The sequence below is a fragment of the Protopterus annectens genome, chromosome 4.part1 (genome assembly GCF_019279795.1).
Source record: "Protopterus annectens isolate FY-2018-M chromosome 4.part1, PAN1.0, whole genome shotgun sequence".
Taxonomy (NCBI): domain Eukaryota; kingdom Metazoa; phylum Chordata; order Ceratodontiformes; family Protopteridae; genus Protopterus; species Protopterus annectens.
The window spans coordinates 509,404,943-509,426,891 of NC_056734.1; the positions used below are offsets into that span (position 1 = coordinate 509,404,943).

The 21,949-nt window shown below is 44.1% G+C and overlaps 1 protein-coding gene across 1 annotated transcript in view; it reads right to left on the reverse strand.

Moving 5' to 3' along the window:
- Positions 1–21,949, reverse strand: part of LOC122801241 (FERM, ARHGEF and pleckstrin domain-containing protein 2-like) — a 611,801-nt gene that overhangs the window by 264,386 nt on the left and 325,466 nt on the right. Inside the window, exon 9 of the mRNA XM_044070792.1 lies at positions 17,367–17,462. Coding sequence (XP_043926727.1) covers positions 17,367–17,462 — 96 coding nt within the window. The remainder of the gene's footprint in view (positions 1–17,366; positions 17,463–21,949) is intronic.

A 21,949-nucleotide genomic window follows, 5' to 3' on the forward strand; every position in this document is an offset into this window, starting at 1 on the left:
AGTGGCAAAGCCTGCCCTGGATTTAGAGTACAGTGGCAGTTGATGGTGCTTTGTAAAGGTGTGCACTGAACTCCAAGTAGCAGCCTCTAATATGTCTTTGGTTGGTACTCCCCTGAGAAAGGCTGCTGAAGTGGCTGCAGCTCTGGTTGAATGTGGCCTAATGCCCTTAGGCACTAGCTTGCCATGGTGTAAATAGCAGAAACAAATGCAGTGCCCTATCCACTTTGAAATAGTCTGCTTTGAGATGGCCTTTCCTTATGATCCTGCAGCATATGCCACTAGTAATTGCTCTGTCTTCCTGAAAACTCTGGTTCTGTCCAAGTAGAATCTAAGTTGTCTGTGTACATCCAAAGAATGCAGAATTCTCTCCCCCTTGTTCTGTGGATTTGGATAAAATGTTGGCAGATGAATAGTTTGGTTAAGAGCCACACTGGACAACACCTTAGGCATAAATGTTGGGTTTGTCCTCAGAGACCCTGTCTGGAAAACACATAAAAGGTTCCACAGCCATGAGTGCCTGCAGCTCTGAAACCAGTCTTGCAGAAGTTATTGCTAGGAGCAGAGCTGTTTTCCAAGATAAAAACTTTATGTCAGCAGTAGCAGCTGGCTCAAAAGGAGACAGGGTAAGCTTTTCCAAGACATAGTGAGGTCCCATGCAGGCATTGGTGATCTCCTTGGAGGCCTTAAGTTTTTGGCTCCTCTGAGGTACCGCTTTAATAACGGATGAGAAAAGATTGGTGGCTCTGTACTGTAATGAGCCGAAATGGCAGAGGCATGAATTGTGATGAAAAAAGATAGGCCTGTGTCCAGCATCTCAGTTACGTATTGCAAAATCTGAGGAATATTTGGAACAGCTGTATCAGTTCCTTGTGCCTGGTTCCAAGCACAGAATCTCTTCCATTTTCCAGCATAAGATTTTCTAGTACTAGGCCTTCTGGCTTTCCAAAATGACATCCATCACAGCTTTACTGAGAGGTGTGTTTTGTATGACTACATTATCCGCCATGCTGCCAGGTTTAAAGTACTGAGTTGGCTGTGCAGGATCAGATTGTTTTGCTGGGACAGTACATGAGTTATTTGAGGCAAGGTCCAAGCTGGGCATTGAGACAAGTTCCTTAGGATTGGAAACCAGTACTGGCGGGGCCAGTCTGGGGCAATCAGTATCATCTTTGGCTTCTCCTGTATGACCTTTAGGAGTACTTTGGGAAGGAGAGGCAGTGGAGGAAAGGCACATGGATAGGTTTTTCCAGTTGAAAGATAGGGCGTCCACTTTCAATGCTTGTTTGTAGCAAGTCCCTGTGCAGAATCTTTTTAGTTGGTAATTGTGAGAGGAGGGAAATAGATCTATGTACGGGCATCCCCATTTCCTTGTTATGCTGAAGACTTGTGGGCCCAGCTGCCACTCGTGGGGATCCATGAGGTTTCTGCTTAGTTCATCTGCCAGAGTGTATTCTTTTCCTGGCAGGAATTGTGTCTGCAGATCTACTTGGCAAGTCAATGCTGTGTCCCACAAAGTCATGGTTAGTCTGCAAAGGGGATAAATGTGTGCCCCTGTGCTTGTTTATATACCACATGACCGTGGTGCTGTCTCTATCGGTAGTTGTCCCGGATGAAGTAAGTCCTTGAAGGCTGTCAGGGCAATTTGAACAGCTAGCATCTCCTTTTGATTGATATGTAGATGCATTTGGTTTGAGGACCATGTGCCCTGAATGAATCTTCCTGCCATGTGGGCCCCCAAGGCATAATCTGAAGTATCCATTGTTAGTGTCTGCCTGGCTGGGGGTAATGTGAATGGTTGTCCCTTGTTCTGGTGACAAGCCTTCACCCACCATCGAAACTCCTGTTGCAGGCAGGGAAGGAGAGTAATCATCGTTTCCAGGCTGTGGCAATGTTGAGTCCAAACACTTTTTAGGTACCACTGAAATTTCCTCATATGCAGTCTTGCATATGGAATTAGTAGGATGCAGGATGCCATGAAGTTCAAAGCCTGCAGAATTTTTCTTGCAGATAACTGGGCCTTTGCCAACATTTTGAAATAAGTAGTCAGTTGCCTTTGTTTGTCTGGCGTGAGATAAGCCATCTGGGCAGTTGTATTTAAGCTTGAACCCAGGAATATTATCTCTTGAGAGGGTACTAGTTTTGATTTCTTTCCGTTGACTGTGTACCCTAGGCATGTTAGAAGTCTTTTCACAAATGCCAGATGCTGTAGAATGTCCTTGTTCTCTGCTTGAATTAGACAGTCATCCAAGTAAGGATATATTTGTATTCCTCTGCCTGCAGAATGCAATTACTGGTGCCAGGCACTTTGTAAAGTCCCTGGGCGCAGTAGATAAGCCAAAGGGCAGTGCAAAGAATTGGTAATGCATTGAGCAGCCTTGAATCTGAGGTATCTTTTGCATGATTGACTGGGACATGCAGGTATGCCTCTTTTAGGTCTAAAGTCACAAGCCAAGCATTCTTGCCCAACATGGGCAGAAGCTGCTGCAAAGTCAACATTTTGAATTTTGGTATATCCAGGAATGTGTTCAGAATAGATAGATCCAGTACTGGTCTCCAGGTCTTGTCCTTTCTGGGTGTCAAGAACAGTTTTGAGTAAAATCCTTGTTCCTGCTCTTGCTCTGGTACTTGTTGAATGGCCCCCATGTCCATGAGGGATGAGACTTGTTTTTGTGCCTCTGCCCACTGATTTTTTGGGGGATCTGGCCAGCCGTTTGCCTTTATACCCGAAGAACTGCCGCTATGACGTCGGGTGAAGTGCGACACCAGCCGAGACCAGACCCAGACTTTGGAATCCGGCCGACCGAAGGGCTGCCTGACGACAGGACAACCCATTTGTAAGGACTGCAGATGCATCCTTGAAGGACAACCCCCTTGTCCTGGGTTATAATGTGCCAATTTTGTGAAAAAAAGTGCTAATTTTCCCCCTAAGGGTGCTGTCAGGACATAAGTGCTTGGTGGCAGCAGGGGGAAGTCATTGGGACTGTTTCCTGTATGACTGTGATTTGTCTTCTCCAACTTTGGAGATAGAAACTCCCCATTGCTTTGACCTGTATGAACCTTGCACCTGGGATCTGTCTCTAGGCCATCTGGATCTGCCCCTTTGAGGTTTGTCTGACACAGGAAAGGACCAATTCTTTGTAGGCCAGTATCTACTAAACCTAGGTGGCTGTACTTGTAAAAAAAATCTTTGACAGTTTGCATAGATTTAGCTTTGTCCTCCATTTTCTTTAACGCCTCTTCTGCCTTGACACCAAAGTATCATGCTGTAAAGATGCATCTAATAATTTAACTTTAACATGATCAGGCAGATTTTGTTCCTTTAATCAAGCATGCCTTCTAATTACAGAACCTGTAACTGCGGCACTGCAGGAGGCCTCCAAAGAATCAAAACCACATTGCAAAGTATGCTTTCCAACTTGTTCAGCTGCATGCAATAAATCCTGCATTTCCTTGTTTTCTGCACATTCAGAGTTTAACAACATTTTCTGTTTAAGCAATGCCATGACATGTTGCTGATATTTGAGCATATGAAACTAACAGTTTAAGGCCCTTATAGCCAAGGTAGCAAATGTGTAAACCTTTTTCCCCCATCTATCCAGTGCCCTAGAATCCCTGTCAGAGGGGGTAGGGTTTTTTGCAGTGGAACCCTTAACTCCTTTGGACCCTGTGAAACAGTTTCTGGGTCTGCAGCAGGGTTTTTAAAAAAGGAATTTATGAGAGTCAGGAACCCTGTAATATCTGTCAAGCTTAGCAGGAGCTGGGGTTAAGGAGTCAGGGGTCAGACTAGACTCCGAAAACACAATCTACAATGTCTAACACAGGTGGAATGGCTAGAGGCCTGTGTTGAGGTAATAAAAGGAAATCCCTGAGCCTCTTAGATTCTGAAAAATCTTGGCTCTCCCAGTGGAAATGCTCCCTCATGGCATGCAAGCTTTCCCCAAAAGAGTAGTCCCTCTGGAGGAGAAGCTGAAGGGATAGATTCTTCAGCATCAGAATCCTCATGGGGGGGAAGAGAATATTCCTGATCAGAAGAGGAATCAGAAGAAATAGAAACCTGATCTGAAGATTCAAAGTCAGTCTCTTGCCTAGGCCGCTTATCAGGAGGGGGATGGGAACCCCTGATTAAGGTAATAAAGTCTTCGGCCATTTTGAGCATCTGTTTTTCTGGGCATAGAGGCCTGTCCACATGGCTCTTTGAGTTTGTTTCTTTGCTTTAGAAGGTGCTGTAGTCTTTGCCTTTGAAGCTGAAGTCAGTTTAATGTAAAGATGTTTAGGTCTGAATACACCCTCAGAAGCCGGTGCCTGCTCAGCGGCTCCAGACCCATCTGAGGGAATAGTGACCGAGGCTCCAATACCTTGGGTTTCCAGTGGCATAGCTGACTCCATGTGGGAGTCTGTAGCGGCCTGCAACTCTAAAGTAGTGGGCGGCAGGGGCTGCGAAAGCGCCTCACTGAGAACCAGCGACTGGCTTAGGAGAAGCTTAGTCATTGGTTTTGGACCTCTGTTGCTTCTCTCTCTCCTTTTCTTTGCGTTTTTTGTGAACTCAGGCAATCAAATGGCTATCCGACGACATTTCTGGATAATTAAACCGGCATCTAAAATAGTTTAAAGCAAAATCATAAAGATGCTTAATAGTGCGTTGGTTAAATCTAGCACAAAACCGACAACCAGAAATAATGTGATCAGGGCCTAGGCAAGGAATACAGTAAGAATGAAAATCCTTATGAGGTATTTGCTTTCCACAAGAAATACAATTAACTTTTTCTGACATCGGTCTGGAGCAAGAAAAAAAGTTTCCCCAGTGAGGTACTTAGCTTTATTGAAGACTTCATGTCTGAAACTCGAACACGAAAATCTCAGGAGTCTGCCAACCGGCACTTGCGAACTGCTTCTGCTTCGGGCACTGCACAGCAAGAAAGACCGAAGAAAATGGCGTCGGCTGCTTCTTTACACCCCTGACGACCTGACGTCAGGGAAGGGGCGACAGCAGCTGATGCAGGACCCAAGACTTTGGAATTCAGGATTACCCAAATGTAATGACTGCAACAGTGAAACACGAAGAACGTCTTTATCCTTATGAAAAATTAGGTATGGAGGTTTTACCGATATGCCCTGAATTTCTGAAATCCGTCAAGCAGAAGTAATGGCCACCAGAAAAAGTCTTCCAAGATAGAAATTTTAGATCACAAGTATGTGCCGGTTCGAAGGGCAGAAGGACCAAAGCTTGTAGTACCAATGTTAAGTCCCACAGAGGAGTAGGATCGTAATGGGGGCCTCAGCAGAAGGGTTCCTCATAGAAAGGCCTTACAAAGTTTATGGGAAGCAAAGGAAGAGCCATTGAGACCAACATGGAAATTGGAAATCGCTAATTGGACTTTTACTGCGGAAGAACTGGTCCCTTGATTAAAAAGCAATGACAATAATTCTAGGATCATGTGACTTGGAACAGAAAAGGGTTCCACATTATTTTGTAGTACCCAGTGTACAAATTCTTTCCCATTTGTTAGCATAAACTTTCTCTGTAGATGGTCTGAGTGAATATAACAGAATCTGAAGAACAGGAGAACAGAGCACAGGTTGCCTGGCTATTACTGAAAATGGGGAAACCAAGCAGTCAGCTTGAGATTTGGAAGGTCCGGATGAGTCATGTTTGTCGGGTGAGACAGCAGGTCTGGAGTTGGATCAAATGAGGCCAAAAGAAAGGGAAACAAATTTGCTGAGGTCAAAAGGGTGCAATGAGAATGACACTGCTCTTCAATCTGGCAGCTTTCTGAAGGAATTTTGGTACTAGAAGTATTGGGGGATATATGCATACAGTAACCCGGGGGACAAATCATAGAGAAGAGGAGCCTTCTGTGACTACCCCCTGTGGGGGGGATGATGGCAAATTAACTGCTGCACTTGTTGCTTAGGGGAGATGCAAACAGATCGCAGCAAGGTTGGCCCTACTTGCGGAAAATAATTTCTGCTATTTTCTGGTTGAGGGGGACATTATTGAAGTAAAAGAATGTACCTGCACAGTCTGTCCGCTAGCAAGATGGACATCCCCGGAATGTGCATCGCTAAGAGAAAATGGTTGGAAGAGAATGCCCGCTGCCACACCCTTAGTGCTTCTTGACATAGGGTTATGATTTGGCTCCCCCTTGTTAGTTGATGTACCAAACCACTGATATATTGTCTGTTTGTACTGCAATCATTCCCAATGGGAGAGCTTCCTGAATGGTTTGCAATGCTAAAAGCACTGCTCTCAACTCCAGAACGTTTATATGCAAATGTGCTTCTTTGGGGCCCACATGACTTGGGACAGTCTTTCCAAGGTTAATGCCGCCCCCCCCCCCCACACCCACACCTCAGCTAGGAAGCATCCATAGTCATTATGGCCTTGGATTGAGAAGGGACAAAAACAGCTCTAGCAGTTCTTTTAATTGGGTCCACAGCCTTAGATCTTTCTTGCACGAGTTCGTGATTTATATTTGAGTGGATAAGGGTGGCTGAAGATAGACCATTGAGATACCACCATCCATTGAATCCTCATGTAGGATCTGGGCAGTGAACAAGGGTTATTGCTGCCACTATCAAACATAGCGTCTTGGTAGGACCAGGAGAGCTGGGACTGTGGTACTGCAAAGTATCCTGCTGACTTGTGATCTTAAAGTTCAAATTCTGGAGAGAGGAAGGGAGGCTACTGTTGATCTTGTGTCAAGCAGTGGTCCTATGAACTCTCTAGTCTGAATTAGTTGGTGAAAATTTATGGTTATGCGCCTAACCATACACAAGTATGGATTACTACTTCAACTATAATGAACTAATACCTGGTAAAGGGCAGGGAGAAGCCAATTGTTTAAGCAAGGAATCACCTGGAATATGTGCAGTCTCAAGTGAACTGTTATCACTGTCATGCATTTGAACACTCTGGGGGCTGTGGTAATGACTAGCTCCCACCTGGAAGCATAAGAATTTCCTGGATCGTGTGTTTACTTTTATATGACAGTACACATCCTGGATAAATATTCACAGCAGATCCAGTCATCCTTTTCCAAAAACTGAATAGACTGAACTGTGACTATCTCGAGTGTTGTCTTCCAAACAAAGCTGTTCAAATTGCTGAAATCTAGAATTGGTATCCAGTCCCATTTTCTTTGCCACTACAAAGAATCTTTAGTAAGTTCCAGATGTTTTCTGGTATGGGAGAACTTTTGGATAACTCTTGTTTAGCAGCTTTTGCATTTGAATGGCTGCTCATTCCCTCTGACTGGGTGGAACAGCTGGGATTTTACTGGAATTTAGAAGGGAAAATGTAATTCTATATCCTCTGTACAAAAGTATCTTATTTCTAGCCAAACTCTCTGGTTCAAGGACAAAAGTACAGTTGTGTACACTTACCATAAATGTAGATGTTAGAGTGTTATTCACTGTTGCAGTTATCACACTTGGGTTACCTGCTTGCAGGTAAGCCCTCAGTCGGCCCCGATTACCAGGGACTTACCATTTCTGCTTTGGTTGCTGTCGCTCAAGGACTGCCGTCAGGTCATCAGGGGTATAAAAACAGGCAGCCGACGCCATTACATCACTTTTACTTGCCCCAAATGTCAGGAGCCCCCCTAATAGGGAGCTAAGCTACGGTGAGAAAATCACCACCAGTAAAAATTAAATACCAATACCCCTGCAAGGGGTGAGTAATATACACATAGAGGGGAGAGAGAAGGGGGCTGGAGTGAGGGAAACCAGGACTGCAACAGTGAATACACTCGAACATTTACATTAATGTAAGTGTACACAACTGTACTATGTTCTTCATCTTTCACTGTTGCAGTCATAACACTTGGGTTGATTCCCAAAGCTGAAGAAAGGGTGAAGGCAGTCAAGAAGAGTTTGGGCTGGTTAGTATGCCCTGCAGGACTGCAGTTTCAAAACTCGCCCTGGATTTGGAAAATATAGGCAGGTGGTAATGCTTGGTGAATGTAGCAGGCCTCCAGAATGTCCCTGGTAGGGACTCCCCTGAGGAATGCTGTAGAGGCAGACGTTGCCCCAGTGGAATGCATTCTGACCCCCTGAGGGGTTGGTTTCCCATGGTGCTTGTAGCAGAAATGGATGAAGTGTGCTATCCATTTGGAAATTGGATGCTTTGAAACGGCCTTGCCCTCTGCCCTTGTTGCAAAACTGAGTAATAACTGGTCAGACTTCCTGAAGGGCTTAGTCCTATCCAGGTAGAATCGGAGTTGACTGTGCACATCTAAGGAGTGCAGGATCCTTTCCCCCTTCAGGATTAGGGAAGAAGGTTGGCAAATGAATAGATTGGTTGAGAGCCCCACTGGATACCACTTTAGGCATAAAGGAATGATTAAGCCTGAGGGAGACCCTGTCAGCATGAAAAATAATGAAGGGTTCCAGAGCCACAAGTGCTTGTAGCTCAGACACTTCTAGCTGAAGTGATGGCCAGACATAATGCTGTTTTCCAAGAGAGGAATTTTAACTCTCTTGATTCCGCAGGCTCAAAATGGGGTAGTGTGAGCTTTTCCAGTATAAAGTTAAGGTCCCAAGCAGGGGTGGGTGCCCTCCTTGGTGGCTTTCAAGTTGTTTGCCCCTCTCAGGAACTGCTTGATGAGAGGGTGACAGAATACGTTGGATCAGAGTTGTAAATAAGCCGAGATGGCAGAGGCATGGATCTTAATGGAAGAGAAAGACAGGCCTCTGTGGATTAGATCTGCCAAGTAATCCAGATTAGAGGCAGGGAGGGCAGAGTTATGTCCTCTCCTTTAGATTGAATCCAGGAGCAATACCTTTTCCACTTATGAGCATAGGATTTCCTTGTACTGGGTCTTCTGGCTTCAATAATGATGTCCAGCACCTGCTTGCTTAGGCTGGTCACTGGGGAAAATTCAAGGAATAAGCCAGGCTGCAAGATCTGTCCCCCCTGCTGAGTGAGCAAGGTCGGTCTCTGAGATAGGTGCCAGGGTGGCACCAGTGACAGGCTGCGCAGTAGGGGGTACCATTGCTGGCATGGCCAGTCTGGGGCAATCAGGATTGTCAATGGACTGTCCTGTCTTATCTTGAGTAATATTCTTGAGAGAAGGGGCTGAGGGGAAGATGCACAGAATGAGAGGTTTACTCACTGGAAGGATAGGGCACCGACTTTCCGGGCCCTGCTGTGAGGTGTCCTGGTGCAGAATTTGCTGAGCTGGTGATTGCAGGGTGAGGCAGAGAGATCCACCTCTGGGTTCCCCCATTTCTGAATCAGAAGGCTGAAGGTGCTTGGCTCTAATTGCCACTCATGTGGGTCTAGAAGATTTCTGCTTAAGTCGTCTGCCAGTGAGTTTTGTTTGCCTGGCAGGAATTGAGCTTGCAGATGGACCTGCATGTCCAAGGCTGTATTCCACAGGGCCATAGCTAGCCTGCAGAGTGGATAAGAGTGCGTTCCCCCCCACTTTATGTACCACATAACTGTGGTGTTGTCTGTTTTTATTAGCAGGGATCCTGGTAAGAGTACGGACCTGTAAGCTGTTAGAGCATGCTGAACAGCTAGCATTCTCTGTTTGGTTTATGTGCAGATGAATTTGATTTGGACTCCAGTGGCCCTAAATGCACTTGTCATCCAGGTGTGCCCCCCCAGGCATAGTCTGATGCATCTGTGGTTAGGGTCTGGGCAGCGTGGGGTTGAGTAAAGGGTAGTCCCTTGTTGTGGTTGCATGCTGCTGCCCAAAGAAACTCTGTCCTTGTACAAGGTAGGATATGTATGACAGTTTCTAGGTCCAGAGAATGTTGGCACCAAAGACTTTTTAAGTGCCACTGAAGTTTCCTCATATGCAGTCTGGCATATGGAATTAGTAGGAAGTATGAGGCCATGAACCAGAGGGCCTGCAGGATTTTTCTTACAGATAGCTGGGTTCTGGTGGCCATTTGAGTGAAGTAATCTGTCAGATAGGCTTGTTTTCCTGGAGTAAGGAATTCCATGTGGGATGCTGTGTCCAAGCTTGCTCCCAGGAATACAATCTTTTGACTGGGGACTAGTTTTGATTTCTTTTCGTTGATGGTGTACCCCCAGGGAGGTTGCAAGGTTTTTTACAAATGTCAGGTGCTGCAACAGCATTTCCTGTCTGCCTGAATCAGGTCAGTCCAAGTACAGGTAAATTTGAATTGTTCTCTGTCTGCAGTAGGCAATGGCTGGAGCCAAGCATTTTGTGAATACTCTGGGAGCAGTGGATAAGCCAAAGGGAAGTGCAGAGAACTGATAATGCATAGATCCTGCCCTGAAGCGTAGATATTTCCTGCACGAGTCCCTGATGGGGAAATGCAGATAAGCTTCTTTTAAGTCTACGGTGGCTAACCGGGCATCTTTGGCAAGCACAGGAAGAAGCTGCTGCAGGGTGAGCATTTTGAATTTTGGTGCCACCAGGAAGGTGTTTAGAATGGAAAGATCTAGGATTGGGTTCCAAGTGCCCTCTTTTCTGGGTACCAGTAAAAGTCTAGAATAGAACCCTTGACCTGTTCCGCAGGAACAGGTTGAATTGCTCTTATGGAGAACAGGGATTGAACTTGGCTTTGTGCCTCTGTCCACTGGTTTGGAGGAAGGTCTGGGAACCCTTTTGCAATTGGCAGTGAGTGGAAGTAAAATTTGTACCCCTGGGATACAATGTTGAAGACCCATCGGTCTTTGGTGATTGAAGTCCAGTTTTTTGCATGATGGGCAAGTTTTCCTCCTAGGAGCACGAGCAGCAGGGTAGAGGAGGGGAGTGGAGTTGAGAAGTCATTGTGAATTTTTTCTGTAAGGGGGTGGTTTAGTACTCCCTGTTTTTGAAGTGGAGGCACTCCACTGCTTAGATCTCTGCATACCCAGAGACTGTAGTCTTGGGGGGGGGGGGTCCGTTTCTCCTGGTCTAGTTTGAGATGGCCTTGAGGGGGCTGGAAAGGACCTATGTTTCGAGGGGCAATGCCTACTGAATCTAGGAGGTTGTACTTGCAAGAAATCTGCATAGATTTAGCTTTTTCTTCCATCTTAAGAATCTCTTCTGCTTTTGTGCCAAACAGATCGTCCTTGTTCAAAGGAGCGTCTAGTAATTTTGATTTGACATGGTCTGGCAAGTCTGTTCCTTAAGCCAAGCATGCCTTCTCAGTACAGAACCAGTGACTGCTGCCCTGCAAGATGCTTCTAGGGCGTCAAAGCCACACTGCAAAGTATGCTTGCTGACTTGGCTTGCAGAATGCATAAGCTCTTGTAATTCTTTACTTTCTGCACAGTCTGTAAAGGTAGCTATTTTTTGCTTAATAAGTTCCATGATATGTTGTTGGTACTTCAGCATGTGAAGCTCACAATTCAAAGCCCCTAATAGCAAGAGTTGCAGAGGTGTATACTTGCTTACCCCATCTGTCTAAAGCTCTGGAATCCCTGTCCGAAGGGGTGGGATTCTTAGCTGTAGTTGCTTTGATACGTTTAGGCCCCTGGGATATGACCTCTGGGTCAGCAGTAGGATTTTTGAAAAGGAATTTGTGGGAGTCAGGAACTCTGTAGTACCTGTCTGATTTCCTAGGAGCAGGGGGGTACAGTATCAGGAGTTAAACTGGATTCCATATATACATCATTTACAACATCCAGGACTGCGGGTATTGCTAAAGGCCTATGTTGTGGCAAATCTAGAAATTCTCCGAGTCTCTTTTTGGACTGAGAATAGTCTCGACATTCCTAGTGGAAATGCTCTCAAAGTATGTAAGGTTTCACCATAAGAAAAATCCTCTGGAGGAGAAGCAGAGGGAATGGATTCCTCTGCATCTGAGTCCTCATAAGAAGATAAAGCATCTCTTCATAACCAGATACCTCAGAGTCGGACTCTTGGTTTATTAAAGCTGCTGGGGACAGGTCTCCTTCTCTTATCAGGGGAAGGCTGACTTCCCCTAATCAGCATAAGGTCTTCTGCCATTTTAAGCATTTAATGTTGTGGCAAGGAAGCAGGTGCTTGAGTTTGTCTCATCTGTTTTTTAGGCGTAGTGCGTACTCTTGGCCTTAGAAACTCGGTAGTTTTAGACAGAACTGAATATGCAAAAGAAGTCAGTTTGTGTCTAATATCGGTAGTGCAAAGTACTTCCTCAGAAGCTAGTGCCTGCTCAGTGGCACCGGACCCATCCAAGGTAGAGACATCTGCAGGTTCTGTAGTCGAAGAGTCTCGAGGCATACCAGACTCCAAATGGGTCTTGGTAGAGGCCTGCGAATCCACTGAAGCAGGCATCAGCAGCTGCAAAAGCACCTCACTGATTACCGGTGAACTGGCGACTAGCTTAATGGAAGCATCGTCGGCAGTTTTGGACCTGTGCGGCCTATCTCTGTCTTTATCCTTACGTTTTTTCAGAAGATCAGTAGTCGGATGGGCTTACCAAAGCCATTTTGGAATACGGAAATCAAGAATGAAAGTATTTAGCGACAATAAGGGCCCAACGATGAATAGTTCGGGCATTGAATAATGCACAAAACTGACACTGACTGACGTCGTGGTCTGGGCCTAAACAGGTGATGCAGTAAGAATGGAAATCTCGTATGGTATTTACTTTCTACAGGCAAGACAATTAACTTTTTTCTGACATCGGTTAGAGCAAGGAAAAAAAGATTCCCAATGGGGTACTTTGCTTTAGAAGACTTCAGGATAATTGAATTCGGAAATGAAAACTCAGGTAGCGGCTGACCGGTACTCGTGCAAACTACTTCTGCTTCGGGCTCCTCGGCAAGAAAGACTGTAATGGTGTCGGCTGCCTGTTTTTATACCCCTGAAGACCTGACGTCAGTCCTGGAGCGACAGTAACCAATACAGAAATACTAAGTCTCTGGCATTCGGGCCGACTGATAGCTATCTGCAGGCAGATAACCCAAGTGTGATGACTACAACAGTGAAACACGAATATCAACCACAGACTGCCTCCAGAGGGGGACAAATCGGGCTTCCTTTCAGGAGCACTGGAAGGGTTCGCCAAAGATTGATTCTCTAGACCCTTGATGTTGCAGAATTTCTCTGCCATGAGTCTGGTGTCCATCATTTGAATTTCCCCCTCTGCCTCTGGAGTAAAATCCTCCATGTGTGTCTTAGAAAGATTGTTGCGACTTCTGGAATCACATCTTTGGAATGGGTGGAAAAATGCACGTCCATGGCAGAAAGCATCTTTCCATCCTTTTCCCACCTCAACAACACATCTCTTACTCTGGGGCCAAAAAAATGAGGTGCCATCACAGGGAGCATTGATGAACGTAGAGTTAAAAGGCTCCACAAAAATCACACAAATGCATCCAGGCATGTCTCCTAATGGAGATGCCTGAATCGACTGATCTTGATGTTCCTTCATTCACCTCTTCAGACACAGTTTCTGCAAGGGTACTTGAAAGTTCTTTAATCAGATCCCTCTGAAGTCTAGTAAAATATGTCAAATAGTTCAGCGACCTTTGCCTTAAAGTCTCTGAAGCACAGACATGATTCCCGATTCTGTCCACCACCCAAGACTCCTTGTCAGGGGATTAACAGAGGTACTTTTGTCAGCACTTCCTTTCTGGTGGCCACCATCATGACAATGGCAACAGGGGGACCTTTTGACCAAAACTGTTCAGTCTCAGGGGTGGGGGTCATAATCTTATCTGGCTGTCTGGGAGTAGGCTCAATCATGTCGAGTTCCTTCCATATCTACTGCGAGACAAACTCCAGGAGCGCATTAGTGGGCAGGACCTCACAAGTAGATGGGCCATCACCAAAAGCCTCCAGTAGCACAGATTCCTCAGAAAGGTTGCTGGACTTCCAGCCACCTCTCTGTTTCAGGACCAAGGATGTCTCCAAATGACATCACCAGAAGGTGACTGTGGGGACCCCTTACCCTCATCAAAATCTGTGTCCTCTGATAGATTCAGGGGAATCTACATGCTTCCTCTTGCATGTCCTCTTCTTAGGGACCTCCTAGGTGGGATACTCCAGGGAGGTATCAGAAGAGGAGGGAATACCCTGGTGGGAAGTCTAGGGTTTTGGTACCTGCTGTTCCTAGAGAGAGGATAGTTGAGACTCAAGGTGCAGAGGTGAAACAGAAGTAGACATAGGGTCTGACGGGGGAGGCATCGCCTGGGTCTGAGATGCAGACAGAGCTCTCTCCAAAACCCTAAAGGCAGACCATCCTAGACAGGGATAAGGACCTGGAACCAAGAGGATAAGCTGAAGCCCTGCCCTGAGAAAAGCCACCCCGAGGCTGAAGTAAGACCCAAACTGACCATCGCCAAGGCTCTGAGATGCAGAGATGGCTCCAAAACTTTCAGAGTAGACTGCAGCACCCCGGACCCAACAGGGTAGAATTGGTTCCGAGAGGTTTCCAGTATGTAATGGCTGGAGCCAGGCACTTTGTGAATACTCTGGGTGCAGCATATAAGCCAAAGGGAAGTGCATAGAACTGAAAGTGCATAGAGCCTGCCCTGAAACGTAGATATTTCCTGCAAGACTCCCTTATGGGGATGTGCAAATAAGCCTAAGTCTAGGCTGACCAGCCAGGAGTCCTTGTCTAGCATACGAAGCAGGTGCTAGAGTGTAAGCATTTTGAACTTTGGTACCACCAGGAAGGTGTTGAGACTTGACAGATCCAGAATAGGGTGCCAAGAATTCTCTTTCCTGGCCACCAGGAATAGTCTGGAGTAGAAACCCTGTCCCCTTTGCTCTGCTGGAAAAGGGTGAATAGCCCCGATACCGAGAAGCGAAAGTACTTGCTTTTGGGCCTCTGCCCACTGGTTTGGAGGAAGGTCTGACAACCCGTTTAGGGTTGGCAGTGAGTGGAAGTAGAATGTGTATCCCTGGGATACAATGTTTAAGACCCATTGATCCTGGATAAGTTCCCAATTTGTTTGAATGCAGGGCGAGTTTTCTTCCTAGGGGTGCAAGTATTTGGGCATGGCTGGGCAGGATGAAGATTTAGTCATTGTGAACTTTTTCCATAAGGGGGTGGCTTACCACTCCCTATTTTAGAGGTGGGAGCACTCCATTGTTTAGACTTGTGCATACCCTGAGACTGCAGTCTTTGTGGTCTGTTGCCCCTGGGTTTGGACTGAGGATATCTGGGAGGGACTGGAAAGAACTAGTGTTTTTGAAGGCCAATGCCTACTGAATCTAGGCGGCTGTACCTGTAGGAAATCTAACAGTTTGCATAGATTTAGCTTTTTCCTCCATCGTTAAGAACAACTTCTGCTTTTGTGCCAAACATTCTTGTTTTAATGGAGCATCTAGTAATTTTGCTTTGACATGGCCTAGCAAGATTTGTTCCTTCAGCCAAGCATTCCTTCTCGGAACAAACCCAGTTACAGCAGCCCTGCAAGATGCCTCTAAGGCATCAAAACCACACTGCAAAGTATGTTTACCAACTTGGTTTGCAGAATGCATTAACTCTTGTAAATCTATTTTCTGCACAATCAGGAATCAACATTTTTTGTTTAATTAGTTCCATAATATGTTGCTGGTACTTCGTGTGAAACTGGCAGTTTCAAGCCCCGATGGCCAGGGTTGCAGAGGTATATACCTTCTTTCCCCATCTGTCTAAAGCCCTAGAATCCCTGTCCAAAGGGGTAGGGTTTTTGGCTGTAGCAGCTTCAATACCTTTAGGCTCCTGGGAAATGGTCTCTGGATCTATAGTGGGATTTTTAAATAGAAATGTGTGCGAGTCAGGTACTCTATTACCGGTCAGGCTTTCTAGGAGCTGATGGCAAAGTATCAGTGGTAAGACTGGATTCCATGAAGACATCTACAATTTCCAAAACGGGGTATAGCTAGAGGTCTGTGCTAAGGCAAGTCTAAAAATTCCCAGTGTCTCTTTTCGGACTGTGGGTAGTTGTAGCATTCCCAGCGGAAATGCTCTCAAGGTATGCAAGGTTTCATCGAACCGAAAGAAAAATCCTCTGGGGGGGGAGGCAGAGGGAATGAAATCCTCTGCATCTTAATACTCATAGGTAGATCAGGGTTATGTCCTGGTAATCAGAGGGCTCAGAGTCTTCGGACTCATGGTCTATAGAATCAGAAGGAAAATCAATTCTTTGTCTTTTAGACGGGGAAGGCTGGCTTCCCCTAATTAAAGTAATAAAGTCTTCAGCCATTCTAAGCATTTGTTTCTGTGGCATGGGAGCTTAAGAGTGCACTTTGGTTGGTTTCCTAAGTGAAGTGCGAACTCTGGGCCTGAGAAATTCGGTAGTTTTAGTCAGAAACAAAGTAGTCTGTTTAATACGAACATCGGAAGGTCTGAATACACCCTCAGAAGCTGGTGCCTGCACAGCGGCTCTGGACCCATCCAAGGTAGAGACATTTGCAGGCTCCATAGTCTAAAAAGCATCTTGCGGCATACCGGACTCCGAATGGGTATCAGTAGAGGCCTGCGAATCTGCAGAAGTGGGTATCAGGGACTGCAAAAGCATCTCACTGAGTACCAGCAGACTGCCGACTAGCTTAACGGAAGCGTCTTTGGCAATTCTGGACCTATGCCGGTCTTCTCTGTCTTTATCCTAACTTTTTTTGGAAGACTGGTAGTCGGGATGGCTTATCAAAGCCATTTTGGAATACAGAGAACAAGAGCAAAATAATTTAGCGACAAAGCTAGCCCAATGACTAATAATTTGGGTGTTGAACAAAGCACAAAACTGACAGCGAGGAATGTTGTGGTCTGGGCTTAGACAGGTGATGCTTTAAGAATGAAAATCTCAGAGTTATTTGTTTTCCACAGGCAAGACAATTGTTAACTTTTTCTGACACTGGTTAGAGCAAGAAAAAAAGGATAGTCAATGGGGTACTTAGCTTTAGAAAATTTCAGGTTTGAAACTCGAATAGCGAAAATTTCAGGTAGCGGCCGACTGGCCCTTGCGAACTGCTTCTGCTTCAGGCTCCCACTCGGCAAGAAAAGCTGATGTAATGGCATTGGCTGCATGTTTTATACCCCTGATGACCTAACCTCATAGAAGAGGTGACAGCATCCAACACAGAAATCCCAAGACTCTGGTATTCAGGCCGACCTGCAGGCAGATAAACCCAAGTGTGATGACTGCAACAGTGAAACACAAAGAACATTTTGGGCTACTGCAATTATGATCCAATGATGCAGTAGTTAGGGATGCATCTCTGCCAGATTTTGAGACTTGTCTCCACCAGAGGATGAATGGGATGGAGGACTCTCACCCTAATGGAGAAATGCATTGGTCAACTGGGTACAGGAAGGGGAGCCATTAGGCAAATCCTGCAGCCCATATAAATAAGAGAATCTAATGCAGCATGACTGCCTCCATCTTAGAACCTACTGTAAATAATGAAGTCAAAGACTACTTATGCAAATTTACTCTTCAAAATCAAATCACTGAACAAGGAAAAATGTCACTCGACATTAGTGCTTACCTGTGGCTCTGGGTAGAGCTTTATAAGGAACCGTTTTCTCTTAAAGCTTAGCTTTCGAATCTTAGCCCAGCTGAATGTATTTATTTTTGTAGTACCCTGTAAATACAAAGTAAAATGTACCTTTAATTGTACATTTACTCACATTTTCATTAACTGGGCTATTCCTACTTAGCAAAGTTTATTTACATTACAAAGTGATTACACGGAGAAAAACTACATGACAAAAATAAAAATAATCAGAAACATTACATTCCTTACTGGACATAAAGAACAGCTTGGGAGTACACTAGTTATATCAATATATGCTTCATCAATACTACAGAAACTCATAATACCAAAGGTAAAGTTAATCAGTCCTTTAACTGTTAGCTACACGACCCCTGGTTATTCATGACTGCAGTCTCCTCCTGTGTCTTGGCAGGCACTGCTTGGGTGTAAGGAAGTATGCAGTGATTAAAAAGAAAGATATTGGGGAAGTGTCTAAACTCTAGGTCTTTACATACACTGAACACCCCCAGAAAGTGCAGCACATGACATGCTTCTTACAACTAATTTGCACTTACAGCCCAAATTCTACATCTCGTTTTTCAATTATAAAAGTTCTGTTAAGCGAAATGCTTCATACAACACCGATAATTTTAAATTAACATCTCTACATTAAAAAAAATTAAAGGCCAAATTACTTCAAAATAATTTTGAACATATTTAAGTGACATTTTAAATAAAGACCACCTTTCTATCATTTTTAACCATCTAGAAGTCTGCGCATGTTTTTTCCCCCCATACTGCAGTATACACCCACATGAACGCATGCACACTGTAGGTGCTGAGAAGACCACTCTTGGCAAACATCAAAGACTGAAATACTAACTTCATGAACACGAGTCCTACCATGGCTCAGGAATGAGGTCCAAGTCTTGTTATGGTATTAGAAACTCAAAAAATTGGAAAAATTAAAATAAAATGAGTAAGGAACAAGTATTTATTATTAAAATTTACTTCAAACTAACTTAATGTGAAATCACAACCAACCAACCCTAGTAGCAGTATTTTCCTTAAAAACATGCATTTCACTACTACGCATGTACTCAAGGTGTGACATCATCCCTCTTGCTTTAAAACTGTGTGCTGCACACAATCCATACAAAATTGAAAACATTGTTACTCTACTAGGTATAGCATCTGATATACACAAATATACTGAACAAGTCAAATATGCATTTTTATCAAATCATGTAACAAGTGAAACACTAAATATAGTAACTATAACAGACAGACATTTGAACCAGTCTTAAAACCCAAGAACACTTGCTTATGTACAGCAGTTTGCTCAGAAATGGCACTTAGGTTTTACCTCCACTAGCTGACAATCAGTCCCCCCTGTGACTGGGCATTTAAAATCTGCTCAGACCATCAACCATGCAATCTTGCAGTGATCCCAAACAGCTAACGTGCAGCTGCTTGCATGAGGGCTTGATTTGCCCTCCCCTACACAGGGATATTACACTCTTATACTTGTACCCCCCCCCCCCCAGAAAGCTACTGCTTATTCTGTAGCTTGATAAAGCCAGGGCACACACTGCACTTTTGCATTCCCAAGCAGTCACTGTTGTAGCAAACGACAGTTTCCCTTTCTACTAACTTCCCAACATCACCTATTCACTCCCATCTGTCAGCTCCTTTAGTAACAAGGTCAGTAAATGCAGCCAGGTTCTTTGTGAATTAAAGCAGAGTCCCTTCTACACCACACAGTTCACACAACTGTTACTTTTAGCAGTTTGAATGTATACTGAAACTCAATACTAGTCACAAAAAGACTGGTTGAGACAAAATGCATTAAAATCTAGGGGAAAAAACAGTAAAACATGAGCCTTTATATACAATCGACCGTCAACTAGATTTGGTAGGTTAATTGCGTTTCCACTTTCTTATGTTCACTTGCATATTAAGATCCTGCATCAGATGTGATGCAAGGTATTCTGGAAAATCTTATTACAGTGTCTTGAACATAATCTTACTGTGGACACGAGTCTGGACTTCTACCTAGCTTCAATTACGAAAGACCTTTATTCCAAAACATCAATCATTACAATCACATGCAAGGATATTACAAGAAATGTTTATTTAGTACTTAAACCTCGTAACTTTGTTCCCTCGCATCCACTAGCATTTAAACCAACATCTACAGACATCACTCAGTTATATACATGCCGAGCTTCTCAACTTCTGAATCACCATAAACTTGGAATTCAAGGAGCTAAATATAAACTAAAAAAAGTACTTTCAATTAACCTTACTATAACTGAAGGTAGACAGACAAATGCAGATGCAATGAATCACCAGTATAAAACAAATAAATATCTTCAACCAAGGATGTGTATGTGGGTATATAAAACAAAAGGGAAATGCATACAATGGAAAGGATACATACACAAACGTATATATCCCAACTCCAAGCCTGCACTATTTCACGCAAATGGAAAAATCCCCAGAACACTGCAGTTCTATTTTTGTGGGGGGAAAAAAACACTCACTCAAATTTCCTCTCTCCTCAACCTGAGAAGTCAAACCAAACAAATAGTATAGCGTACAGTATTAGTCAGGCCTAATTTTAATTTCAACTCTCAAGCAACCAGAAACTACAGTTAACCAGCATCTACCAATCCCCATGGGTGTCTGTTACCTGAGAGTTTACTGTAAACAGTGCAGCTAGAATTTTTCATAGGTATACACTAGGCTAATGATCACTAGGGCCTTTAATAAGCCTAACAGTGCAACCCAAAATGTGCCTACAAATTATAAGTTGTAGATGTTTAGACAGGGGGTGATTGCTGGTTATGACAACTTACCAACTCTGCCTCTGTCCTTCAGATACCTAGGCGCCAAACCAGGGGTGAATTTTCAATTTCCCATCCAATGGTCCAAGTTATACTTATAAGGTTAGGGAAAGACGGTTTCACGTGGATGGGAAGTCTATTCCAGAGAATGGGAAGTTCACCACTAACTTGGAATGTAAAGACCTAAAACAATATAAACCAAGAAAGTATTTTACCTTAACCTAACTGCATGCAGACAACAGATATAAATTTAATGTAATAACTCCCCTTGCGTACAATTATGTTGGTTTGAGGGTTCACCGATACTAAAGACTTTTCAACCTTCTTGCATTGCAGCCAGTACTCAAAAAGTCCATTTGTAAATCAGACTTCTTGTTTTTTGTTTTGTGCACAAGGCGACTTCCATTTTGGACTTTCCTTATCACCTGCTAGATACAGTCTACTCTGAGGAGGATCTTAGTGCACATTTTATACATTATCACACTTTTTGCCTGAAAATATTAACAGAACCAAAACTGATTTCAAACTAATTTCCTCATTTGTTCACTTTTCATAAAATGAATCATTCTGGAATCATCTACTAAAAAAAGAAGTTATGTACTCACCATAATGTTCCATGTGTGTTGTCCATCTCTCACCTTCATTCTTAGCAGGCTGGGTTCGGATCATAACCTTAGATCTGATTCAGCCTTATATGCCAGCTCTAAGTCTTTCACTAGCTCGTGGCTATCCCCTATCCCATTATGCACTAGAAGAGCTCCCCAGATCTTGTTTGCAGCTATACCAAGGAATTCCAAAGCTAAAGACAGCTTAATACTTAACAGAGCAATCAAGAAGGTCAGAGAACACTAGTAGCCAATTGCATCAACTCGGTCTTCCAGGAGCAAAAGGCTGGGATTAAGGAGGGTGGGATGTAAGAATGAAGGAGAGATGGACAACATACATGGAACATTATGGTGAGTACATATCACCTTCTTTATGTGATGTTGTCCCATCTTGCCTTCATTCTTAGGTCGGGACAGCGTCCCTAGCACCAACTCTCTTGGGTGGCTCAAGGGAGAATATTCTTCAGAACTGTGGAACCAAAGGAGGCCCTGTGTCTGGAGGCCAAACTGACTTTGTAATGAGTGATAAGTTATGTGGCCTTGCCCATGTTACTGCAGTGCAAATGGTATCAATAGGTAGTTTTGCCAGAAAGGCAGAAGAGGTTACAATAGCTCTTGTAGAATGACCTTTTACTTTATGGGACAAATCTTTGTTTTGGGATTTATAAACAAAGGTTATACAATCTGAGAGCCATTTTGAAAGTGTCACTTTGGAAGCTGGAGCACCTTTATAAGAACCTGAAAAGGATACAAATTGTTCAGATTTTATGAAGTCCTTTGTCATATGTAAGCAGAAGAGTAATTGTTTATGTACATCCAGTTGGTGCAACATATACTCTAACTTACTGTCACAGTTGGGGGAAAAATGGTAGTTCTATGGATTGGTTCAAATTAGATTCTGAACATACTTGGGTAAAAGAAAAGGTTTGTTCATAAGGATACTCTATCTCTGGAAAATCACGTAGGGGGGCTTTATTGACAACACCTACAGCTCTGACACTCTTCTAGCAAAAGTAATAGCTTTCAAAAGAATTGTTTTCCAAGTCAGATATTTGAGATCGCAGGTTGCTGCAGGCTCGAATGGGGAAAGAATTAAACAGGATAAGAGAAGATTCAAGTCCCATGGTGCTGGAGGATCTTC